The sequence below is a fragment of the Pavona decussata genome, unplaced genomic scaffold (assembly GCF_977016875.1).
Source record: "Pavona decussata unplaced genomic scaffold, jaPavDecu1.1 SCAFFOLD_106, whole genome shotgun sequence".
Classification (NCBI taxonomy): domain Eukaryota; kingdom Metazoa; phylum Cnidaria; class Anthozoa; order Scleractinia; family Agariciidae; genus Pavona; species Pavona decussata.
Genome location: NW_028145520.1, coordinates 709,059 through 732,330, shown reverse-complemented (window position 1 = coordinate 732,330; position 23,272 = coordinate 709,059). Strand labels below are relative to the sequence as shown.

Below are 23,272 nucleotides of genomic sequence, written 5' to 3'. Positions count from 1 at the left end.
AACAGGATACAAGATGTATGAAGACCTCCTGAAAGAAATCCACGAGATCCGAAAGCTCCAAATGGAGAAATTAAAGAATGCCAGGAAGATTATTCTTTTTCTCTAGAAAATGCTACTTTAAGAGGCAGTAGAAAATTCCTGCCATTTTTGTCACTTTCTACTTTATCTGTTATGCATATTCTTTTTCACACCTCATGGGGACTACCAGTTTGTTTTTGGTTTTTGTTCACATTCCGGTGAAAGGGTTTCAGGTGGAATGATGTACCAGGCGTTTGTTCGTGCTTGTAAACAGTTCTTCTGGAGCAAGAGGTATGTGGGATTTGTTAACTTATTTTCGCCCCCAGTCTTCGTTTTCGTTTTATGTCCATGTAGTTTTATTGCAGTCCGTTAGATACCAATTTATTTCATTCAAACCGCACTCGATTTTTATACCCAGCTCATTTTCATATTTTAAGAATGTAATATCAATCAGCCTACTCTTATGAATAACGTTTGCTTAATGTTCTATCCCTGAATGTTAGAGGAATTTGTGATCTCAACAAACGCAAATCGATCTTTACATGGGCTAGGAACCAGAAAGCCGATATTATTTTTTTGCAAGAGACATATAATACGCCAGATGTTTTTGATAGTTGGAAATTTCAGTGGCCGGGAGATATGTATTATTCCCACGAATCTAATCATAGCAAAGGCGTTCTGGTGTTAATATGTGAGACCCTTCAATTTGAGTTGAAGTGGGTCAAGAAAGATAGCCAGGGCAGATTTGTCATCGTTGAAGCGTTAGTTCAAGATTCTCCTGTTTTGTTGATCAATATTTATGCACCTAACAATACCCATGACGCTGCTGACTTCTATGAAAACCTTAGGACTACTTTACTTGAGAGTGACTATAACCAGGACTACAGGTTTATTATGGGAGGTGATTTTAATGTGCCATTGTCTTCAACTTGATAGCTATGAAGTTTGGTCTGACTTTAATGGCAATCACCATATAATAGCTACAAAACAGGACGTTTTAAATGTGACTATCTGGAACAACCAGAACCTCTTGATTAACAAGAAATCAATATACCAGCAAGAAGCAGGTTTTGTGAAACTTGGAGATATTCTCTCAAACGACTCAAAATTAAAAAGGTGGGACGCTTTTAGAGAGAAAAATCTCTCCTTGTCAGATTACTTACTCCTAAAAGGCATTTTTTCCGCCATTCTGCCTAACTGGAAACAGCTCCTTACCGATGGAGAGAATAATAACAACTGAATTGACTAAACTGTTTCAGACGATGTTCAAGGTATAACTAGAATGACTTCAAAATCAATCTATTCCACCCTGGTCAAATGAATCCAGATTTCTCTGACTGCCCAATCTAAGTTTAATTCCGTATATAATATTTCAGGTACTATAGACTGGAAAAATATTTATCTATTGCTGGGTCGAGTCACTCTTGACACCAGAACGAGAGCCTTTCAATACAAAATCTTAAATCGTATTCTCTACACCAATAAAATCCTATATAAAACGAATTTGGTTCCTTCTCCGGTGTGCAACTTTTGTGGAGATCACGAAGAAACTCTTGAGCATCTTCGAATCAGCCGTACCTACACTAAAAACTTTTGGCTTTCGGTTATTTCTTGGTTAAAATACTTACAATATGAAAATTGATAAGCTTGATGAGGTAACAATCCTCTTTGGTATTTCCGATAATAACCCTGGGAATTGTTTGCTTAATCACATAATCAGTCTTGGGAAATATACCATTTATTCATGTTGTTGTAAAAATATCAAGCCGTCTGTATCCTTACTGAAGGCTAAAACATCTGAAACTCGGAAACTTGAATTTTTAATTGCAAAAAAGAATAGAAAAGAATCTATTCATTACAAAAAATGGGAAAACATGTTATTGTAATAACATCTCAATAGATGAGTATCGTGTATTAACAGTTATAGACGTATTTGTACAAATTAATATAGAGATTTATATTATTATATAACCACAACATAATGTGAATGTAATGTAATGTTATTTTGTAATTAGGGTTAGTGAGTAGAGTAACCGTTAGTGTAATTAACTTTGTATTTATTTGTTTGTATTACTCTAGTATTTGTGCTTTAAGTGATAATAAAAAAATGTTAAAAAAAATATCGTCCCTACCAAGTTGTCTTTTGAGCTAAACGTGTAATGGAAAATCAGCTCAGATATAACATAAGGTCATATAATGGTAACATATGTTTTACGCTATTTTACTTTTAGTGAATTTGCTGGTGTTTAGAAGACCGCAAAGACCTTGGGTCTTGGTGAAAATATTCGTGTGGAGGTGAATAAATGGAAAATAATACTATTTTCTGGGGCGGATCTAGGAGTGGTTCGGTTGAACCCCCTAAACTGAACGTAAAAACGTATAAAAAATGCGTGGTTAAAAAAAAGTGAACCAACTCAGCTAATAAATATATCTTTTGAAAATGATATTTCTTTGTGTCGTTGTATGCGAAAACAGCAATAAAAACAAGACAAATTTGTGCCTAGTTGAAAATGGCCTCTGGTACGTCCACTTGAGCTATAAAATTACCGCTTATTAACGCTTACACGTCCCGCCAAAACTGACAGTTTATGCCAAATCTGCTAATCATTCAAATTCTGGCATTGCGTAAAGCTATGCCGTTCTTTGGAAATCAGAGTTGTGGATTGTTCTCTCAGTGAGTCAAAGATTGCGCCGGGAGAAAATTTACTTAAATGTTCCTCAACGTCATCTCACGACTTAATATGTCGAAGAGGACAAAGCAACCACAAATTCACTGTTTTTTTGGACCGTCATCAGCAAGGCAAGCATTAATAGATTAGTCTATTACACGAGTATGCTTAATTCTAGCAAGCAGACAAGTGCTAATTTCTCAAGAGTTGTTTCACGAACCGATTTAAAACTGAAATATCATAAGTTCACATTCTATTTTTCTTCCCTAGATCGGAGACCAGCAAAGATAATGAGTCTTTTGACCAATCATCTAATTCTTCTAGCAGTTTCAATCAGAGCTCGAGGAGTGCAAAGAGGATTCGTTGCTCTAGCGATGCCGGTAAGAACATTTTCCATAACAAAAATACTACAAGCTATCAATTTGGCATTTGTCAACACTTTTTTTATTTTGTTTTACAGAGACCGAAAAAGTGACCCAAACAGGTACAGGCAGTGAAGATTTGACAGTGACCGCCGCTCGAGAAAATGAGACAACTCTATCTTCTTCAGAGCAAGGTATTTCATTTTTAAAATTAGTGATATAAGTCAGAAAGCTTAAGCTTGTATATTAAATAAGAATGGAAAACGTCATTGCAATCATCAAAGCTCGGACACAATTTTAGGTGAAAAACAGTGCTACTTAACTTCACTCATGCTTTTTAAGGCAGAATTCTGTTCTCTACATGACAATCCAGACTAACCATGAAAATTTGTAAACATGCGGGATAAGTCGAGTCACGATCATTATCAGTTTGATGCGGCTTTGTTGGAGACCTCTAATTAAAGTTAATTAAAGTCCTTTTGGAAATATCAAAGTGGCTCTCGTTGGATCTTTATGATGTCATGCATGATTCTAGTCTTTGAAGAACTGTTTACTCAAACGCTGAATTTACTCTTCATTCATTAAATTCGTTATTTAGACACGATAGGGATTTACGGCACCTAGGCTTTAGACATTCGCAAAGATCTGCAACTTTTATTACTGATGCTTTTTTTATTGAACAAAAATTAATGAATTGTTGCAAGTTACTATCTTTGGATCTTGGATACAATACGTCGATTTTTTCTTTACACTTTGTGAGACATATGCCTAGTTTAAGGGAACTTGATATAACAAGTTGCCAAAATATTACATTAGAAAGTCTAGTAACTTCCCTTTACAAAAAAATACACTAGAAATATTAAGGATGCCCAATTGTCTTCAAGTAGGTGGAATTTCCTTAGTGTCTGTAGTAAAATCCTTACCTGACATTAAAATTGTTGGCGCTGGTGGATGTGAAACAATTTCCGTAAATCAACCTCAAGATATTTTGCAGAATTGCCAACTCTCCAAATTTTCTTTTTCCCCTAACTGGGATCCCCCAAATATGTGGGAACGACTTTTCACTGATTTTAAACATGTTAAGTTGGGTGATTTAACTTTTTGAACTAGAAGTCCACAGAAATAGTGTGCAAGTTAAACACCCTGGCTTTCCATACAAGGAAAAAGAACATTAGTTGTATTGTAAAAATTGTGATTTCTGTTACCTGTCCTGTTCTAAACGTATGTTCTAAACGTATGTCAATGTTAAAAAGGTCGTACAATGGCAATTTGCTTTCATTTCACAGACTGATAAAGATGGAGATGATCCTGCTTGTCATGGTTCGGTTCATGACGTTGATGTTGGTGCTCTTTTTGGTCAGAAAACAGCTTTTAAGTCTCTAAATCAAGCTGAGAAACTCAACATCATAAATAACCATTTTCGACCAGGGGAGAATTATGCTTTCCCTAAAGTTTTTATCAATGGTTGTGATCGGTCTTTCCAAAGACCCTGGCAGCAATGTTATCCTTGGCTCGTTTACAGCAAGGAATGCGACGGTGGTTTCTGTCTCCCATGCGTTTTACTTGCCATACGCGAAAGCTTAGGTACCTTAGTAACCACTCCATTTAATTGCTGGACAAAAGTAAGCAAAGTGTGTGGCAAACATGAGAAACATTGTTACCACATCGACGCCATGGTTGCAAACGATAATTTTCTTACAACAAGTCAGAATCCGCAAAAAAAAAAACATCTAAGTTGAAATTGAAAGCCAACGCGGGAGCACGATAAAGAGAAACAGAGAAATTGTGCAAAGTGCGTCCATTTCTGCTGCAAACAGTGCATTGCATTAAGAGGCCATAGAGATGACAGCACTGCCGATCAAAATGGAAACAGGGGCAACTTTCTAGATTTGCTGGAACTACGTGTTGACTCAGGCGATGAAGTTTTAAAGAACCACCTAGCGACCTGCAGTGCGAATGCACGATATTCTAGTCAAACAATACAGAATCAACTCATAATGCTGATCGGAGACCACAAAAGGGTTTCGATAATTCAAGAAATCAAAGAAGCAAAGCACTTCTCAATTCTTTGCGATGAAGTCACTGACAATGCTAATGTCGAACAGTTGTCTTTGGTTTTACGGTTTATCGACAAAGAGTGCATGATCCCTGAAGAGTTTTTAGACTTTCGATGCACCAATCGAATAACTGGTCAAGTAATTTCTTCCTTGATCTTGGAGAAGTTGGAGCAGTGGGGTCTTGACGTTTCAAACTGCTGAGGCCAAGGCTACGATGGTGCTTCAAATGTCTACACAAGAGAGTGGAGTACAAGGCTTAATAGCACAGAAAAACCCCAAGGCCCTGTATGTGCACTGCAATTCCCATGTATTGAATCTCGTTATAGTAAAATCATGTAGCTTACCATCAGTTCGCAACATGGCTGGCACTATAACGGAGATTTCAAAATTTTTCAATTATTCTCCAAAGTGGCAGAAATGCTTACAGAAAGTAATCAGCATTGATCAGCTGGATTCACAGAGAACTAAGATCTGCGACCTCTGCCGTACTCATTGGGTTGAATGTCACGAGGCACACGAAACGTTCGCGCTGTTACTTCCGTTGATTGTTAAAACCTTTGAGGTTATTTTGGATGAACAGCAGCACAAACAATACAGTACCGAAATCCCTTGAAACTGGGACAGAGAGACTCTCCAGAAGGCAAATGGCTTCTACCACACATGTTGTTCTTTCCAGTTTCTGATCGTGTTGATAGTCACCATGAAAACTTTGGCAGTCATTAAGCTGATTAGCACCAAACTGCAAAAGGAGTCCAATGACATCGTGAAGGCATACTTTATGATATCAGAGACCAAGAAAGAGTTGAACGAAAAGAGAGACGAGGCTGAAGCTGTGTTCAAAAGATGGTACTCTAATGCTGTGGAGCTCAGTTCAGACCTCAAGAGAACAGACCTCAAGAGTTCACACCTCAAGAGAACAGCCTCAAGACAGCAGCACCGGGCAAATGCACTCCATGACACTCCTGAGGAATAATAGCGTCGCAATCTGTTTGTTCCTTTTCTTGACCATATAACACAAGAGATGTCTTCAAGGTAATATGTTTTAAGCAGGTCTTCATGACATCCTAGATACGTTGTTTGCAAAATAAGACGACCTTCAGGACGGGTTTCTATTTAAAGTGATCAGATTACATACACTGCACGAAAAAACGCCTTTGCGCACATCAAATGTGTGGTCAAAAATTGTCAAAGGCCGCCTTTGATTACCTTTGATTCGAATCAAAGGTGGCAAAGGCCGCATCTGATTCACGGTGGAGTCAAATTTGTTTCGAATCAAAGATATCATATATTTGATCCACCTTTGATGCGCGTCATAGACGGAGTCAAAGTTGTTTGATTTCAATTTGACGCGCGTCAAAGGTATGGTCAAAGTTGTTAATACATTTGAACTCACTTTTGATTCGAGTCAAAGGTATATGCAAAGGCGTCACATATTTGATGCGCATCAAATGTGTTGTCAAAAATGTTATTATATTTGACCTCATCTTTGATACGGATCAAAAAAAGAGCAAATCCAATTTTTCGTGCAGTGATAGCTGTTACTTTACTCTTCTCCAGTTATAACAGTCACACTACACAAAGTACGACAGAGTACAAATACGCAAATTCTGATCAGTGGTTATATTTTGAATTGTTCTAGAGTTGGTAATACTCAGAAGACTGCTGTGCAGTTGCTTGGTCTCGTTCCAAGCATCACCGTGTCATGCACAGATGCAAACATTGATGCAGTTTCAGAGATGTACAGCTTAGACCTGCCAAACCCTCAAACTCTGGATGTCGAGTACCATCGATGGACGAGAAAGTGGCAGTCAGAGAGAAGCCAACCAGACGCACTTCAACCTGCATTAGAGGTACAGAACTTAATATTTTTGTTTTTTAATGTTCGAACTGAAATATTTTTTGTTATCTTAGGCCTGTGATGCAGACATTTTCCCAAACATCCACTGTTTGCTGTGCATTGCATGCACTATTCCAGTGACTTCAGCTGACAACGAGCGGACAAACAGTACCTTAAAGCTGGTTAAAGGCTACCTGTGGACCACCATGACGACAGAAAGATTGTCTGGCTTGGCGCTCATGAACATTCACCACAAGAAACTCGTGGATTATGATGCTGTTGTCCAGACATTTGCAGAACAGCAACCCTGGAGAATGTTGCTGGCTGATCCCATTTTCAAGGAATCATGAATTTTTAATTTGAATGAAATTAAAATGTCTCTCTGTCTCGATTATTGTCAGTAAGAAAATTCATCCTTTAAACTACTGTAGTTAGCACAAAAATGAAGGTGACTTTAGAGCAATTAAACCACTTCAAATTGCCCCTGAAAACGCTGTAAATCGCATTTCAGAGGCCCTAAAATTTTCTTCGCCTTCGCCGGGCGTTTATCAGAACCCCCCTTTGTCAAATCCTGGATCTGCGCCTTTTTTTTTTTTCCCCAGTAATTACTTATCCCATAAGGACCATTTTCTAAAGCAAATTCCGCAGGATTGTGATTAAGGAGGCACATTCCAGCAAGAATATTTTGCCTACACCTCCAACTATGTCATGCCATGAAACCGAGGAGGAAAAGGCAAAACTAAATGAAGGTAAGAACCAGGGGCGGGGAATAGGACTCATCAAATTTTCGTTTCAGAATCATCCAACAAAAATTGACATCACATCCGGTCGAATTGGCGCCCAACAGACTGTCTCGGCGAAGTCGAATGATGACGTCTGGGTCAGGCATGATTTCTTCAGATTTTTGAGCCATCAGTATCATGAATTGTGAAATGTGGACATGAAAGATGTTGTAAAGATATTGTTTCGACTTTTTGAGCAAAGGTCTTCCAAAGAAGTGATTTTTCTATTGTTTTGATGGAAAATACGAGACAACTAAACGTCCTGTCATGGCGAAAATTCCACTCACTCAAAACTAGTGGTGTTCAGACTTTTGGCTCTTGCGGCTTCTGATTGTTCAAAAGCTAACATTATAATAGCCTACCCAGTGTGCAACATAATGGAGGAGACATCGTCAGTCATAGTTTGCAGTGTTAACATCGGGAACCTAATTAACACTCGATGTCAAGTGTTGGAAGCCTGTATCATTAAAGCTGTTCCAATTGTATTCCTTATATAAAGGACTCGTAATCTTCGAGGTGAGTAAATGGAATTATCTTCATTTCCAGTTCTTTCCTACCCATGGAGTACCTTTAAATTCGGGCTTTAGAGTAATAAAGTCATATCCAACCTTCTCACCCCACAAAACAGGTAAATAGCAACTGGGTATGAGTGACTGACATAAGAAATAGCACAGGGGTAATAATAATAATAATAATAATAATAATAATAATAATAATAATAATGGTAATACTTCTATTGCGCACATTAACAAATAATTTGATCAAATGCACATTACATTATGAATAAATCTGAAATAAGATGGTAACAGGGACATTAAATGGACCGCAAGGACACGTTTCTGCCAAGACAGTGGCATCAGTTGAATTGATTGAATGGGGTTTCCAAAGATTGTTCGCCAACCTCAAAGAATTTGATTACCTGGCCACCAATTAGTTAAGCTGCATGACCGAATGACACAATGGGCAGCATACTACCACACAAGGAGGAGGTCATGGTACCCGAATCCAGAGGAGGCAATTTCACTTTCAAAGATGCCCATCATGGAATCTTTGCCTGTCGTTGAAATGTCCCAAGCCAACTGTGATATTCTACGAGACTGGGCCTCTTTGTATGGAGCTGCTGTAAGAAAACGTACAGTGCCCCTAGAAACAACAATAGCGAAGCATGGCACTCTACCCGAGTACATGTACCGACGGCAGTGTGTCATCTTAGACAAACCAGTCACCTTTGACTTAAGACAAATTGAAGAAGACACAATGAAAGACCTGAGGATAAGTATGACACTAGCAGTGACCAAGAGGGAGCCCATTCCTTAAAAGCCCTGAGGCTTCCCTTGAGCTTCCTCGCCATTAGTGTTTAATTAACAAATAGATTCATTTTGTCTTGCGTCTGTACTCTGATAATGCAGAGATGACATCAAACTGTGGTGAGAACAAAGCAGTATGCTCCTGGCCGCAGGCAAGTAGTGTGACTGATGTTCTCACTACGTTTTGACGTCCTTTGTGAGTTATCACAGTACAGAACCACGGCAAAATGGAATCTATTTCTTTTATACAATAACCAAGACATTTCAACACATTTCATGAGCGAGCATCGCGTTGCCTGAGTTGAGTCACAAAACTTTCCAGCAAACTCAGTTTTAGACTACTACACACATGCAATTGTGATCTTCTAAATTAGAGTATAATCCAAACGCATTCACTAACAATATTTTCAAAACTAACCTTTATTCCAGAAGGAAATCCCGACCCCAAAATATTACAGCATGAAAGTCGCTTCACTGCAATTTGTAATCGACTACTCGCCATTACCGCATTTCTATCGGCGACATATTTCAACAAATATTTTCTTCCTTTTCACGTCACAACAAAGTTCTAGCTTTCCTATCCTGGTTGAAGTCACTCTCAATGGACTTGTTTAATTCTTTATTGGGCAGTTTTCTTTTCCTGCAAAAATTTGCCTGTGTTTGTCCAGTTGCTCTGGCTGGACTCTAGACTCTGATCACATGCACCGGTCACACCGCTCGATGAAGTCACTCATGCGTCTATACTCTAATCACACACTCCTCTGAACCAATCAAAATGCGAGTTTCACACAGTTCATTGTATAAGTAATAACAAATAATTTTTGCATTTGTACAATTTATGGCAAAAACAATAAACTGAAACTGAAACTGAAACTGGAGAGGTTAATAATAATAATAATAATCGAATATTTATCCAGGATAACCCTTCAGTATAGAATACTGTTATCAACGGGGTCCTGTTGAAGTGGAAGGTTATGATGGAAGTGGGTCACTCCTCCAAGGGGAAATTGGTAGTTCCACAATGTTTCCGCTTGGCTCGGCTTAGAAGTGTTGTTTGCTTCAACAATCGCTGATTGTACTGAGGCGACTCTCTCTCTCTGTATATCCACCATCAAGCACATCAGTGCCAGGGAACATTTCACTTGTCTAAGTAGCTGTAATTCTCACAATATATCATCAAATGATGCAAAATTGACAAGGTTGATTCTTTCTTCCATATTCTTCATGATCCAGTGGGAAATTTGGCTTTCTTTTAAGCCTAACAGGAAGTTTCAGCTTTCTTTTTGCTAGTGGCGGGAAATCAACCACTTTACTCTAAAAACGCAAATAAATCCATTATGACTTTTATTGAAGCCAAGTTTGCCTGCTTCATTAACGATGAAACAAGAAGGCCTGTTTCTGTTGCATGTGCAGACATGGTAAAAAAAAAAAACAATCTTTTATTTCTCTTTTTGCTTCCCAGAATAGTGATGGAATGGACAAAGCAGCACGACAGGGCTCTCCTGGACAAAATGACAGTTAATGATCTTTTTCAGTTTCAAAAGGGTACTCTAGAAAGAAGTCAAGTATGGGATTCTATTGCTGATGATTTAAATGCAATGGACTACCCATGCCGTGATTGTTGGACACTATTACGAACAAAGTATAAAAGAAGGATGTCAGAACTTCAAGCTTCTCAGGAATAGATGTTGAGGTCAGTGAATCTGACGCAATTTTTGAAGATCTTATTGGCAAAGAAGACACTGCAGTTGACGGTGGTAAAGATGGAAAGAAGAAAGCAAAAGCTGACAAAAAGGCAGCTGAAGATATACGGACTAAGGCCATGGAACGTTTTGGACAGTCAAGCAAGAGAAATAGTGATGAAGGGGAGGGAGTCAAGAAGAAAAAAAGGAAAAGTGGCAGCGATGCGGTAGAGTTCCTTAGAGAGAAAGTAAAGCTGGACCATTCTCTGAAGGAGGAGGAGCTACAGCTAAGGAAAGATCAACAAAGCCAAACACTGTTGTCATTACAGCAGCAACAACAAATGAGTCAAGCATTCCTTTCCCTTGTCGACAAAATGTTATCGAAAGAGAAGAACTAACTGGCTGTTTAAGTAACTGAAATTGTTGTTGTTGATCAATCAAAGTTTTTGTTGAATGACAGGTTAAGAATAGAGATTTTGGTTTTGCCTCTTACTAACATTCATGGCTCAATGGCTTTTGTGAAAAAAGCACAATTACATTAACATAGTATGATGTTTTGAAGTCTCATTTTATAATGGACATGTAAGTTCTTGAAACTTTCAGTCATGGGTTTTTTGTCATGCAGAGGCTTGCAGTTAAAAGGAAAACTAAGCCTTTAACTTGTTCGTTTTATTACTCAACATTATGGCCGGATACATGTTAACATGTCATTATAAATGTTTCTTGTATGTAAAATTTTTCACTGTTTAAACTTTTGTGCCACACAAACCCTGCTGCCCTGGAAGCAGGGGGTACTCCCATATAAAAAGGATGGGGCTGCTTGTAAAAGAAACTCTCAGAGGTACTACGATCTTGCTTTGTGGGGGTGGTTTTGAACTTTTTCACCCTTAGGAGGTACAAATTCTTAAACAATATATTTTTTGGGCTAAATATCCTAAAATGTACTACAAAAGCTCCTGACGTGGACCTTCACCCCTAAAGGACACGACTAACATCCCCATCCTTTTATACAGGGGTCCCTCTCTGGCCCTGCTGCACCTGATACTCTTGACCTTACTCTGTTTTACATGCATTTTTTTCACTGTACTGATCGAGAGTCTGCCAGTCAATTTATCCTAGTCAGCCTTGAACATCTTGTATGACCGAGTTAAAATTTGTGCTGTACATTTTCCAACTTCGATAGGGCATACTATATCTGAGGGTCCTCTCTGTAAGCTATGCAAAATAGTCCTGAAGGGTGGCGGGTTAAAGGTCAAAATATGTGGCAGTATTGTTGCCATATAAGCAGCTCAAAGCATTTTGCAGAAGTGCAGAAACAATGTACATCTTTCCAATGCTGCTCATCCCTAGCTTGAGATTTTTTTGAAATCCATAAACTTGAAGTAATCCACAATATCGCCAAGAAGCCACTCTACAGACACTCTTACAGAACTCATTGAATTGTTGTACGCTTCCATTAAGGTAGGGAGTCAAGGGTCAATTTTTACCCATAGCTAGTAGACTTGAAATTACTGCCAAACCATTCGCCTATTTTTTCTGAACATTTTGGTTTTTAAATGAAGGAAATCGGCCACATAGAAATATTTTTTTACTTAACAAAAATGTGGAAATTATATTATTATGTATGTACTGAGATTTACTGCAAAATGAATCGTCAAATAAAAATGATGCGTTGCAGAATACACGCAATCTGATTGGTTGTACGATTTTTCTCACTAGTGAAAAATACCGTATGACCAATCACAAGCCGCAGACGAAAGTTTTCACTGGTGACAAAAATCGTATCGGTTTTCCCGCCTTTCACTGACGGCGTCACTAGGCAAAAGGAAAACCATGGCGTCTTCTTTGAGCAATTCAAGGTTTGCAGATAAAACTTCAGTAGAGGAATTTATTGAAGGACAAGAAAACGAAAACACCAGGAAGAAAACTGAACAGAATGTTGCTTTGCTTAAGGAATTTTTGACGCTAAAAGACAAGTCAAGGCCTGTTGAAGAAATTCCCCCACACGAACTGAGTTCATTTATCAGCGAATTTATCATAACAATAAGAAAGAAAGAAAACAACGAAGATTACGAACCCACATCCTTGCGTGCTATGATGGCCAGTTTTGAACGATATTTAAAGAAGAAGAATTACGGCTACAGCATTACGAGAGACATCGAGTTTGAAAAAGCACGAACAGCATTAAAATCTAAACAAAGAGATCTCAAGAAGAAAGGCAAAGGCGATAAACCAAACGCTTCAGTTCCCTTCACAGAAGACGACATAAAACTGCTGTATGACAAAGGATTGTTAGGAAAGTCAACTCCTGAGGCTCTACTGAATACAGTTTGGGTAAACAACACAGTCTTTGTTGGTCTCCGTGGTTGTAAGGAACACAAAGACATGTGTTGGGGCGATGTGTAACTGCGCCAAACTACAAATAGCGAGGAACTTTAGATTAAACTGAGAGACAAACTAAGACTCGAACCAGAGAAAATCCCAGAGATGTCAGGCAAATAAAACTGAAAATGTTTTTGGTTCAAGTAAGTGAAAGAGATCCCATCACTGTTTACAAATTCTACACGGAGAAAAAGCCGTCGGAAATGAACGACAACAACGCGCCACTTTATCTAGCAGAAAATAACTGTAAAAAACAAGATTCTTCCAAACCATGGTTTAAAAAGTCAGTCGTTGGTGTGAACAAGCTGAATTGGTTAATGAAAAAAATAGCAGAAAAAGCCAGGCTGGGGCCCAATGTAAAGAACCATAGCGGTCGCAAAACAATGATCCAAACTTTAACAAACAACGACAACCCAGCGCAAATATTATTTAACGGTCGGGACATAAAAGTCTTCAAAGTGTGACAAATTATTCTGTAGTTTCTGAAAAAAAGCAAGTAAAAATGTCTCGTACTTGAAGTGAACTGATGTCGAGGAATGTGCATAGCTTAGAGAAAACTAATCCATCTCAAGTTGGAAAATGCTCCACTGAAATTCCTTCAGCTAGCTTCGCGGCTGATCATCACCAACAAGCGATGTCGCTTTTCACGGGTGCTGTTATTCATCCAGGTCAATTAAGTATTTCTATTTACAGCCTCAATCAATCCCCGAAGTTGGCAATCCAAGAAGTGGAGGTGAAGTCGTCTCCAAAGAGGTACAAAAGGCTACAAGTACTGGATTCTGACTCTGATTAGAATGCATTACGGTAATTAGATTTACAAAACAGTCAACTTTTTCAAATTTTATATAGTTACGGTTTTGAACGGCGAAATTTAAAGCTGAAAATTTTCGTTGTCATTTAAAGTTAAAGAATCGTTTAAAAGTAGACTTTGTTCCACTTTCTTCAGAGTCATTAAATAACTTTAATGTTGATAGGAATTTTTGTACGTTCAGTTTGCTCGAATAAAATCATTCGCAACTCGTTGTGGTCTTTGTGTTGATTTCACCGTGCAATTGATAGTTGTTAACATTATCTTCACAATGAGTGAATAAAAATCATACGCACTCACCAACCATGAAGTAATATATGAATATTCGGTGGCACCAGAAATGACCTCATCAATTACATTTTCACCCATAACTAAATAACTAAGCAAGGAATCAACTTGACACTTAGCCATGATACAGAACTTCAACAGGCTTATCATTTGATGTGTCAATCAAGTTGCCATGGCGACCCTGATGACGTCATCATGTAAATAAATGGCAATAATTACCAAAATTTTGATCAAAGTTAAAAACATTTCGCCTGTAAACAATGAAATTGACATTTTTTAGTCTTTCTTAAGATCAACAAAGAATCATTAAAGTGTAAGGGGCTCGTTTCCATGGCAACCACCAAAATTACTTGAAATTTTATGCAGCACACTGTATACATTGATTATGTTAGCTTATCAAGATGAGCAGTGATATCATAATTGATATCAAGGGTAGATAACACTACCAGTAAAAAAACGGTTAAAGGTGCTTGTTTCTATGATAACAACCCGATTTTGAACCTGCCTATTACAACCGGGACTGTAACCCTCAAAACAATATGTACACTGAATAATAAATGAAAGATCAAATTAAAACCTACTTTTGATACAAAAACTGGTTATATCTGCAATCCTTGACTGTTCAAAGGCAACCTGAAGCTATTATTTCCCTTTGGAAAGCTAAAAGCTAAAAGCATGCACAAATTCCCCCTCCCCCCCCACCAAAAAAAAATTGTACTCAAATTATAATGTACATTTTTTGTATTGATGATGGGGCTTACAATGTACAAATGAAGTAGTTAAGGCTGCACTGGACTCTGGCACAACCATCATGACTAACCTAATAAGTAATATGTTCAATCATGGTGATCACTTTTAAAAGCAAAGAAACAGAGTATCATTGGCATCTCTTGTTATTACAAAGAATTTAGCAAATGATTATCATCATTCTAAAAAGTCCAGTGCAACCTTAAATTTTTTTTTATTAACTATATAATACTAAACTCTACTTACAATACTAACCATACCAACTTAAGATACTAGCCTAAATTACAAAAAAGTAATAATAATAATAATAATAATAATAATAATAATAATAATAGTTACAATATTAAATTAAATGCTACTACTGACAAGGTATGACTATTTTTTAGACTTACAATGAATTACAATTCCACTCAAATTTACCACTAATACTATCATAATAGAAACAATATTAAATTAAATGCTTCTACTGACACTTACAATATACAGTTACACAATAGTTGCAATATTAAAATTAAATTAAAAGCTGTTACTAACGAAGTAAAGAAAAAAAAAAGAGACTTACGATAGGTTACAGTTGCACTTATAAATGAAAATACCACACAAAAGTTTATGTGTAATGTAATTCTTCACATTAAACTGGGGATAGTACCCACTTTTTCTTAAAAAAAATTTTGTGTTATTGATCTTTCTTTCGGTTTCATATTTTATGACTATTTTACTTTGAAATCCTTGGATTTTGGGTCGAATCTGGGTTCTTCTACAGTCCCATAGAAACAGTTTCCCAATTATTATAAAATAATTCTGTAGGTTAAGTAAACCTCAAATTTGCTAATGGAAACAATTAAAGAACAATCAAATCCCCTTTCTTAAGTCTTTAAGTAATGGCATTGTCTATTCATCTTCATCTTCATCAATGTCATATTTGATGACATACTCCGCGTCAATTCTATCAGACCCATCTGGAATATCCCCAGCAAGGCGCAAGACAGTCACATTAAACTATTCGGCTTGTTCAGAGCCATCTTCAATGCAATTATGCATAACTCATTTCTCCACAAGAAGCAATCGGTTTTCTCGAAACTGGGGAAGCATTGCTTTGCTTTTGGCTACCATGACTTTTCTACGAGAGTCTCTCAGCTTCTTCACCAGCTTAGCTTTTTCTTCAGACAAGCTTTTGGTACGTTCATTTTAACTCCGATAGGTGAGTCCACCTTCATTTTCAGGCTCAATTTCCTGAAACTGGTTAAGTTCCAGAACTTCCATCAAGTGTTTAGTAAGCTACTCAATTGAAAAAAATGATCCGCCTTCCGGACACAGATTTCCCTGGCTGAAAATGTTCCTTGGTGGGTGCTACAGCCTAGAGGACAACTTCCTGGAACTGGAGCTGAGTAACAAGGGCTTTTTGTTTTTCCATTTCTGAAGCAATCTTCATCAGACCTTCCTTGATTTCTTTTTTTGATTTTCAAGGACACCCTAACCCTGTGATGCTGTTCACTAAGTTGAGCTTTTGCTGTCTCTGCTTTCTTTCTGCTTCCTCCTTTGCCCTCTGCTTTTCTAACAGCTTTTCTTTTCGTTGCTGAAATCTTCTCCTTTCGTTCCTTGTACCGGGCCATGATTTGATAGGTATTTGCTCTGGCTCCAGCCGTGCACTTTTCTTTATCTTCAGAGGACAACGAATTGAGCCAAGATGTGGTTTTATTGTCTGTCCACAATACAAGAGCTTCATGGGAAATAAGTCTTGCTGCAGGCTTCAAATGCAACAGCAAGTCAAAGACTCCAAAATCTCTCTCAGATGCCATGTTAGTAGCAGGAACATTAGCTGCCTGGGCTAACAGTTCAGGAGAAGGGGAAGCATACTTTCCACCAGGAAGTTGATCCTGAGCCAGCCTTTCGAACAAGATTATCCAGGAATTGAAAATGATTTCAAGGGCCTCTTGCGTCAATGTTTCTAGTTGTACACTTTGTTCCTTAAAGAGACTTTCATACATTTCATCCCAGCGGATGGGCACAACCTGCTCATCGAACAGTGTTTCTCCTTCCAGAAGTGAAGATGCATCCTGGCTCCACTGTTTAAAACGCTTTTGCATTCGTTCCAAATGTGGATTGAAATCAAGAACAGATTTTGCATTCTCCGTCAATCGAAAAAAGGGACCAGTGACAATTTTGTCAAGAATACCAAGGGCTCTAATTCCTGCAAGGTATACAGGCGATTCCCTGTAAATTCAACAAGTTTGCTTTTTTCCAAGTCATTTTCAGAGAGATGTACATCAAAGTACTCTGAAACTACAGCAGTCTGACTTCCCCGGGATGAAATGCTTCACAAGCTGTTCAAGTAAGCCTACAGGAGCCGGATTCATTTGATGAAAGAAATGCCAAGGGATTTCTGCCTTCTGTTGCGGCATGTTCAAACAACTTTAAAGCTTTGTTTGCTTATTCACCTAGATTGACAAGCAAGTGAAGTTTGCAATAAAAATTCCCCATTTCCTCTAGGGTTTTCTTTGAATTTTCTGTTAGATCTTGCCATTTTTACACCACCTTTGGCAGAAAGTCCTTTCGTTATTCGGCCAATTGTTCATTGAACGTGGCATTTGTTGGCCCTTGATCAGACATGGTGCTCTTTATTGATGTCACTAGTTCAGCAACTCTATTTTCAACTGATGCCTTCTCATCACCACTGCTTAATGCCTGCGCAATTTCTTCAACTTGCTGCTTAAGGGCATCCATGATTGCCTGTGTCTGACTTACCCAACTCAAGAAGACCCCAGTGTTTGGCAAGATGGAGTGGTAACTTCAAAATCTTCGTAATGTCGATATTTAGTTGCACCATCTCCATGAAGGGTATTTCCAATAACTTGAGATGGGTCAGCCTCTTCCAACATTGCTCGTCCTAGCTGGACATCTGCAAGGTGTTTAGCCTGAAAAAGACGCGAGTAGACTGTCTTCCTGGGACGCCTTGATATGCTCTTTCCGGCTAATGTCTGTAAAACCATGCGAATCACTTCATTGACTTTGTTCATGGAAACATTCATAGCGAGCAAGTCCATGATAACTTCGCGCACCTCATCTACATATTTTCCATTTTCAAATGTGGTAATGGTTTCATCCTCGAGCAAACAAGTTAGCTGTTCCAATTCTTTATTTTTTTCTTTAAGCTCATCAGCACTTGATTCGAGCTTTAAGATAATGGTAGCATTGTGATCCTTTAATGAATCAATTTCTTTAGCTTGCATGCCCTTATGTCTCTGAAGATGCCACACCTTCTACTGTAAGCCTGTTTTTCGATGCTTCAGCTGAACAACTTCATTTTCTGCTTGTTCACCAGAAATAGTGTTCTTTTCCTCTTCAAGTTCAGAAATTTTGGTTTTCAAATCAGTTATCTTTGACTGTGCCCTCTTCTGCCTTTTGTTAACATTCCTAGGTGTATAGGATGCCAGTTTCTCTTGAATCATATTGAACTTTTCAGACTGTTCATTAAATTGCTCTTGTAAAACTTTCATATCCTCCTTAGGGGCATCTCTTTCATGTTTACGTTTTGCAGCAACACCTGCAATATTGTTTCTTAACAATCGCATGTGTTCAACAGTCGAGAAATATTCTTTCTTCAAAGCTGCTTGGTCAGTGATTAGAGCATCCTGCTCATCCATCAATCTCTCATTGAAACTAAGTACATTGCTTACCGACCTCTTTAATTCCCTGTGTACATCCTTGAAAAGCAATTGCTTTTGACTTGGGTGTTAATTGCTCTTTTGCCATTGGTGCATTTGAACCAGGCAGATGAAACAAACTTTGCTTCAGTAATTCAAGCTCTTCTTTCTTTTTATTGTTAACCAGTTTTTGGGATTTTTTCAGTAAATCATTGCATGCCTTGTTTAGGTTTTGTGATGTAACACCACTCAGATATTTTTGTAGTTCCACTGGAGTCAACGCAGTAATCCACCATTGCATTTGTTTGACAGAATTTTTTTCTTCCAGAGTTCTAGTAAAAGACCAACAGTTAACTGTTCTCTTTGTAGCGGTTTGAGGTCCTCACATTGCAATGCTGCCACATCCAAAGCATTTTTCTCACAATAAGGTCCAACAAAGGTGCCTTCGTTCAACAATTCTGATAAGACAAGAATAAAATATTCTTTCAAAGTTTGGAATTTAATAGGGCCTAATTTGGCTAATACATAAGTCAAAGCCTACATTTAATAGCCAGCAAATTGACTTTGGTAGATAATAATCACATAAAACAGAAGCTACAAAACAAAGCATAAGCTCAATTACATTTTAGTTTTAGAATCTGTCTCAAATCCCAGAAACAGCAAGAAATCTAAGCCATGCTTGAACATCTTTTTCCAGTAAACCTACAGCCACAAAAACATTGAGAAACTGTATTTTTTAGTCAAAGCCAAACAGTTTACAGCAGTTACTGAGGTAGCATTTCTTGAAAATTCAAGTGATGAAAATTGAAATATTCATGCACACGTAGAATACGCGATTCTTTGTTTCGCTACCATGCATTGAATGTTAATGCACGATAAATATATTGCATACAGATTACAGTAAATATTTTAGATTAAAGCAAAGAGCTGCTTGCTTACCTTCCGTTCTATCGGATCTATCTGCATTTGATAGGCCTGTTGAGGTTGATGGTCCCTGAACTTAATCTTCACTGTGCGACATGGTGGACTGTCTTCAGCGAGCGTTTTACTCACATATTATAGTTCGCTCTCCGGAGGGTCGAAGCACGTTGAATCCTACTGATTTTTCGCTTAAAATAATCTTTACAACTACAGTTGAACCTCTCCACAATGGCCACCTTGGGGACATAAGAAAGTGGCCATTGTGGAGAGGTGACCGTTATGGGGAGGTAGGGGTGTAATACAACACCTTTTTTTCGGGAAGTACAACATGTTTATTGTGCCAAGTTCATGCTTACTGTAGCCTGTAATGGTAATCCAGTGTTAAATAGTATATAAAGATCAAATACACAATAAAACGTAAATAATTTTTTGAATAAAAATGTCAACAAGACGAAACGAGCAAGGTTCGCAACATTCGCTATAAGTATTTTAGACAATTTTTGTTTACTGCAGCATATACCGTAAATGGAATACAATCACAATCCGAATATCATTTTAAACAATATATACAATGGTATCAAGTTGCTTGTCAACTGCTTGTGCGACTTGCGCTGTTGCCACGAACAAGATGCCCCTCCAACCAACTCAGTCGAAAATAAAAATACGAAAAAAAAAACAACAACAACAACAAACAAATTAGACTGCGAATACAATCGATAATTTTGTCCATTTTTATTTCCCTCTCGACGCGTTTCCTTGCAGCAGGTGACTTTCTCTCGGGCGCTTGTATTCGCCGGATAAAAGTCGCCAAAATTAGCAACTTCTACTCGTAGTCTAAAAACACATGAGCAAAATAAAAATGTACTTAACTGACTCTCAGCCTGAGCTATCTTCTAAGTATGTTCTAGGAAAAAGTTCTTATGTATACAGTAGGTCAGTCCCTGGAAAAACTGGCCGTTTTCGAGAGGTTATTTTGACAGTTGGGGACGCGCTTTAGTGGCCGTTGCCATTGTAGAGAGGTGGCCGTTGTAGAGAGGTTTAAACAAGAGCTAATGTATGGACTGTCAGCCGGGACAAAAAAAAGTGGCCGTTGTAGAGAGGTGGCCGTTAGAAGAGGTTCGACTTTAATAGAATACTCTAGACACGGTTTAAACCGAATAATAATAGAAAAACGTTGCGAAAAAATGCTTCTAATTTGCGTTTACAGCAATATCTTCCCATTTGTTCACACGTTCGGGCAAAGAAACTACCCTCCAGGTCTCCCCTTGTCTTTAAGCTCCATTCTTTCGTTTAGCTCCATTCTTTCGTAGGATTCTCATTGTTTTTTAGCCAATAAGCGCTGCGGAATTTGACTTTTGTCCACCCACATCTATTCAGGTTTTGTAAACAATGGCAGTCACGGTTCACGTCCGCAAGTGAAGGCCGGCCGGGCGACTTTCATCGATTTGTTAACACTGAAATATGCCACATATCATGGTGATTTTTACGTATTTTATAGTTCAATGTATCTTCTAAAGATCTGCGGGGTTTATTTCTCAAAAAAATCATCTTAAAGGGCGAACAAATAGGAACTTTTCAGTAAGGGTGGAATTTTAGCCGTTCTTCAAGGGGGCCGAACACGTGACTAAACTCCCTAATTAAGGGAGTAAGGTGAGAGTTCCGGAAGGGCCCCTGAAGGAGTACTCTGAGAGGGTATGCCAGGTCCCCATATAAACACATTGATACTCCTGTGGTTGAGTAGGCATAAGCTTCCACATCCCGAAGAAGCCCAGAATCTTGCAACATTCCTGCATTGTGCTTCCTACCCTCTGAGGTAAAAGAGGAAAAAAGCAAAGCAATAAAGGTAATTACACCCTGTACACTACAATTTGATCAACCTAAAGCCTCCCCCCTGCAAAATATTTTAAAATCCAGCAACAGAAGTAAAATTGGCATTCCTGTTTTTGCTCCAGACTAGGAGAACTTTTCAGTATTCCTCATATAAGAGCATATACTTGAATGAGTTTAATGATATTAAATTTATCCATGTCCAGTTGGAAAACTGATTTATGCCAACTCTTTCTCCCGCCTCTATTTTCCCATGTTAAGCTTGAAGTAGTGTTCAGTAATGAAACTTGCCCATTGGTCCAAACGTATTTGCAATGAGCCCATTTGGTGTGGAAACTGACTGGAATTTGAGAGCATGGACTCTCTTATGCCCATTGTAAACAATTCTCTGCATATTCCCTGGTCTGGAAATCGGCCGCACTGTCCCGTCAATGAAGCCAAAACATTTGCCCAGGGCTGCTCCTTTATCTGAGATGGCAGTAGCATACTCTTCAAGCAGCTTACTATTGAGTACACTGAGTGATTCGGTCACCATGTAAGTCATAGATAAAATCATGACTCGGTTTCTGATCATACAAAGTTAAGGAACAGGTCTTCCAAAACGCGCGATCATTTTGCTGTAGCGACAAGGGTAAGCTAGGCGTCTTAATACCATACAGAGTCCTTCCATGCCATCACATACAGTCCTTTGCTGGCGCTTGAAAGTTGGTGGAATCTCCAGAACCTCTCCAAGCGTGTGAAGATCTCTTTTTTCTACTTGAAACCCTGCCTTACATTTGGCTTTATCCATGTTTTCGAGGTCAAACGGACCATACCTGTCCCAAGGAAAATCTGGGTTCTTCGACTGATTGTCTTCCCATAAAACGAGAAATTCATCATCGGAGAGTAAATTTTCATCGTAGCACAGCAGTGTCAATTCTCTCATTGCTTTGAAAGAAGACATCTTTTATTGCGAAAACCAAGCGCCGTAGTTCATCGAATGAACTTACCGCTTAAATATTTGATTTTGGCGAGAAGCGATGGTAATGTCGGTCCCAACTTCCGTCTGCCAGTTGGGTCGCCATTGCCCCGAAAACGTCCATTGCTTAAGAGCGGCTGCCTGTAAGAATTGAGAACTGCATTTCAGCGACCACTTGGTCGAATTTCTGATATTTCGTCTGAAGATACCCTTGGAGTAACTATTTTCGAAAATCATATTTTAAAGTTCCAGGGTATTTTATTTTTTGAGAAAATTGCAAGAGTTTGAAATGCGGCCCAGGTGCGGTCACGCGCCGATGAAAACCGCGAAAATTTAGGTCAAAGGACGAAGCCCCGTTCACGGTGTAAAATAACCCAATGAACTTTAAACTTTACACAAACCTAGACCAACCATCTCACAAGAGAATTAATACAACAAACATGCCAAATTCGCCGGCTGCTTTCTAAAGCATGCAGATTTGTTTACGCTACTCAAAATGGCCTTGAAACTAATGCCTATTTTCATTGAAATAAAAGTGTTCCTGGTATGTCATTTTCTCTAAATTAAATCTCATATATCGAAAGACGAAGAAAAGAACTTTATTTGTACCAAGTTTCAAGCTCTGATTCAAACTCTTTCCCACTCAAGGAAGATTGAATATGGGTGGGATACTTGTGGCTCGCAATTCACGTCACGAATTACGAGATGAGAACCGATTCACAAACACTTGACATATGGAGCCTGTGAATGTTTCCAAACATCACATATTGGTCCCTAAAACTAATCAGACTGACTGAACACAACTATTCAATGTTTTTCGATCCGAGATTTCTTTCCTACTCTGCTCTAAAATAATATATATAGTTATTCCGGTCAGTTAGCCTACGAAACATATGCAACAAATCTGCATACCATTTCGCTGTCGCAGGAAAAAGTAGTGCAAATCATACTTTACAGCTCCTTTATCTTCTTAAATGAAGTAG

At 38.4% G+C, this 23,272-nt stretch overlaps 1 protein-coding gene and 5 pseudogenes across 1 annotated transcript; 3 read left to right on the top strand and 3 right to left on the bottom strand.

The window, feature by feature from the left end:
• Window positions 1-5,282: 5,282 nt before the first annotated feature.
• Window positions 5,283-7,293, top strand: LOC146471114 (52 kDa repressor of the inhibitor of the protein kinase-like; annotated as a pseudogene).
• Window positions 7,294-10,369: 3,076 nt separating this feature from the next.
• Window positions 10,370-11,617, top strand: LOC146471113 (uncharacterized; annotated as a pseudogene).
• Window positions 11,618-11,929: 312 nt separating this feature from the next.
• LOC146471109 (uncharacterized) lies at window positions 11,930-22,274 on the bottom strand (annotated as a pseudogene).
• Window positions 12,350-14,135, top strand: LOC146471112 (uncharacterized protein KIAA1958-like; annotated as a pseudogene).
• On the bottom strand, window positions 15,831-17,663 carry LOC146471111 (uncharacterized). Its single transcript, XM_085121199.1, has 3 exons — window positions 17,521-17,663; window positions 16,294-17,153; window positions 15,831-15,898 (listed from the first exon to the last, which is right to left on the bottom strand). The coding sequence occupies exons 1-3, from the start codon at window positions 17,661-17,663 to the stop codon at window positions 15,831-15,833; spliced, it is 1,071 nt and encodes a 356-aa protein (XP_084977325.1).
• Window positions 17,423-19,604, bottom strand: LOC146471110 (uncharacterized; annotated as a pseudogene).
• Window positions 22,275-23,272: the final 998 nt, after the last annotated feature.

Coding starts and splice junctions, on each gene's coding strand:
- LOC146471111 (XM_085121199.1), bottom strand. CDS start 17,663: ATGGATGCCCTTAAGCAGCAAGTTGAAGAAATTGCGCAGGCATTAAGC. Junction 17,154..17,520: donor CAAGGGCCAACAAATGCCAC/GTTCAATGAACA, acceptor TTGAATTTACAG/GGAATCGCCTGTATACCTTG. Junction 15,899..16,293: donor AGGAAGTTGTCCTCTAGGCT/GTAGCACCCACC, acceptor GGGATATTCCAG/ATGGGTCTGATAGAATTGAC.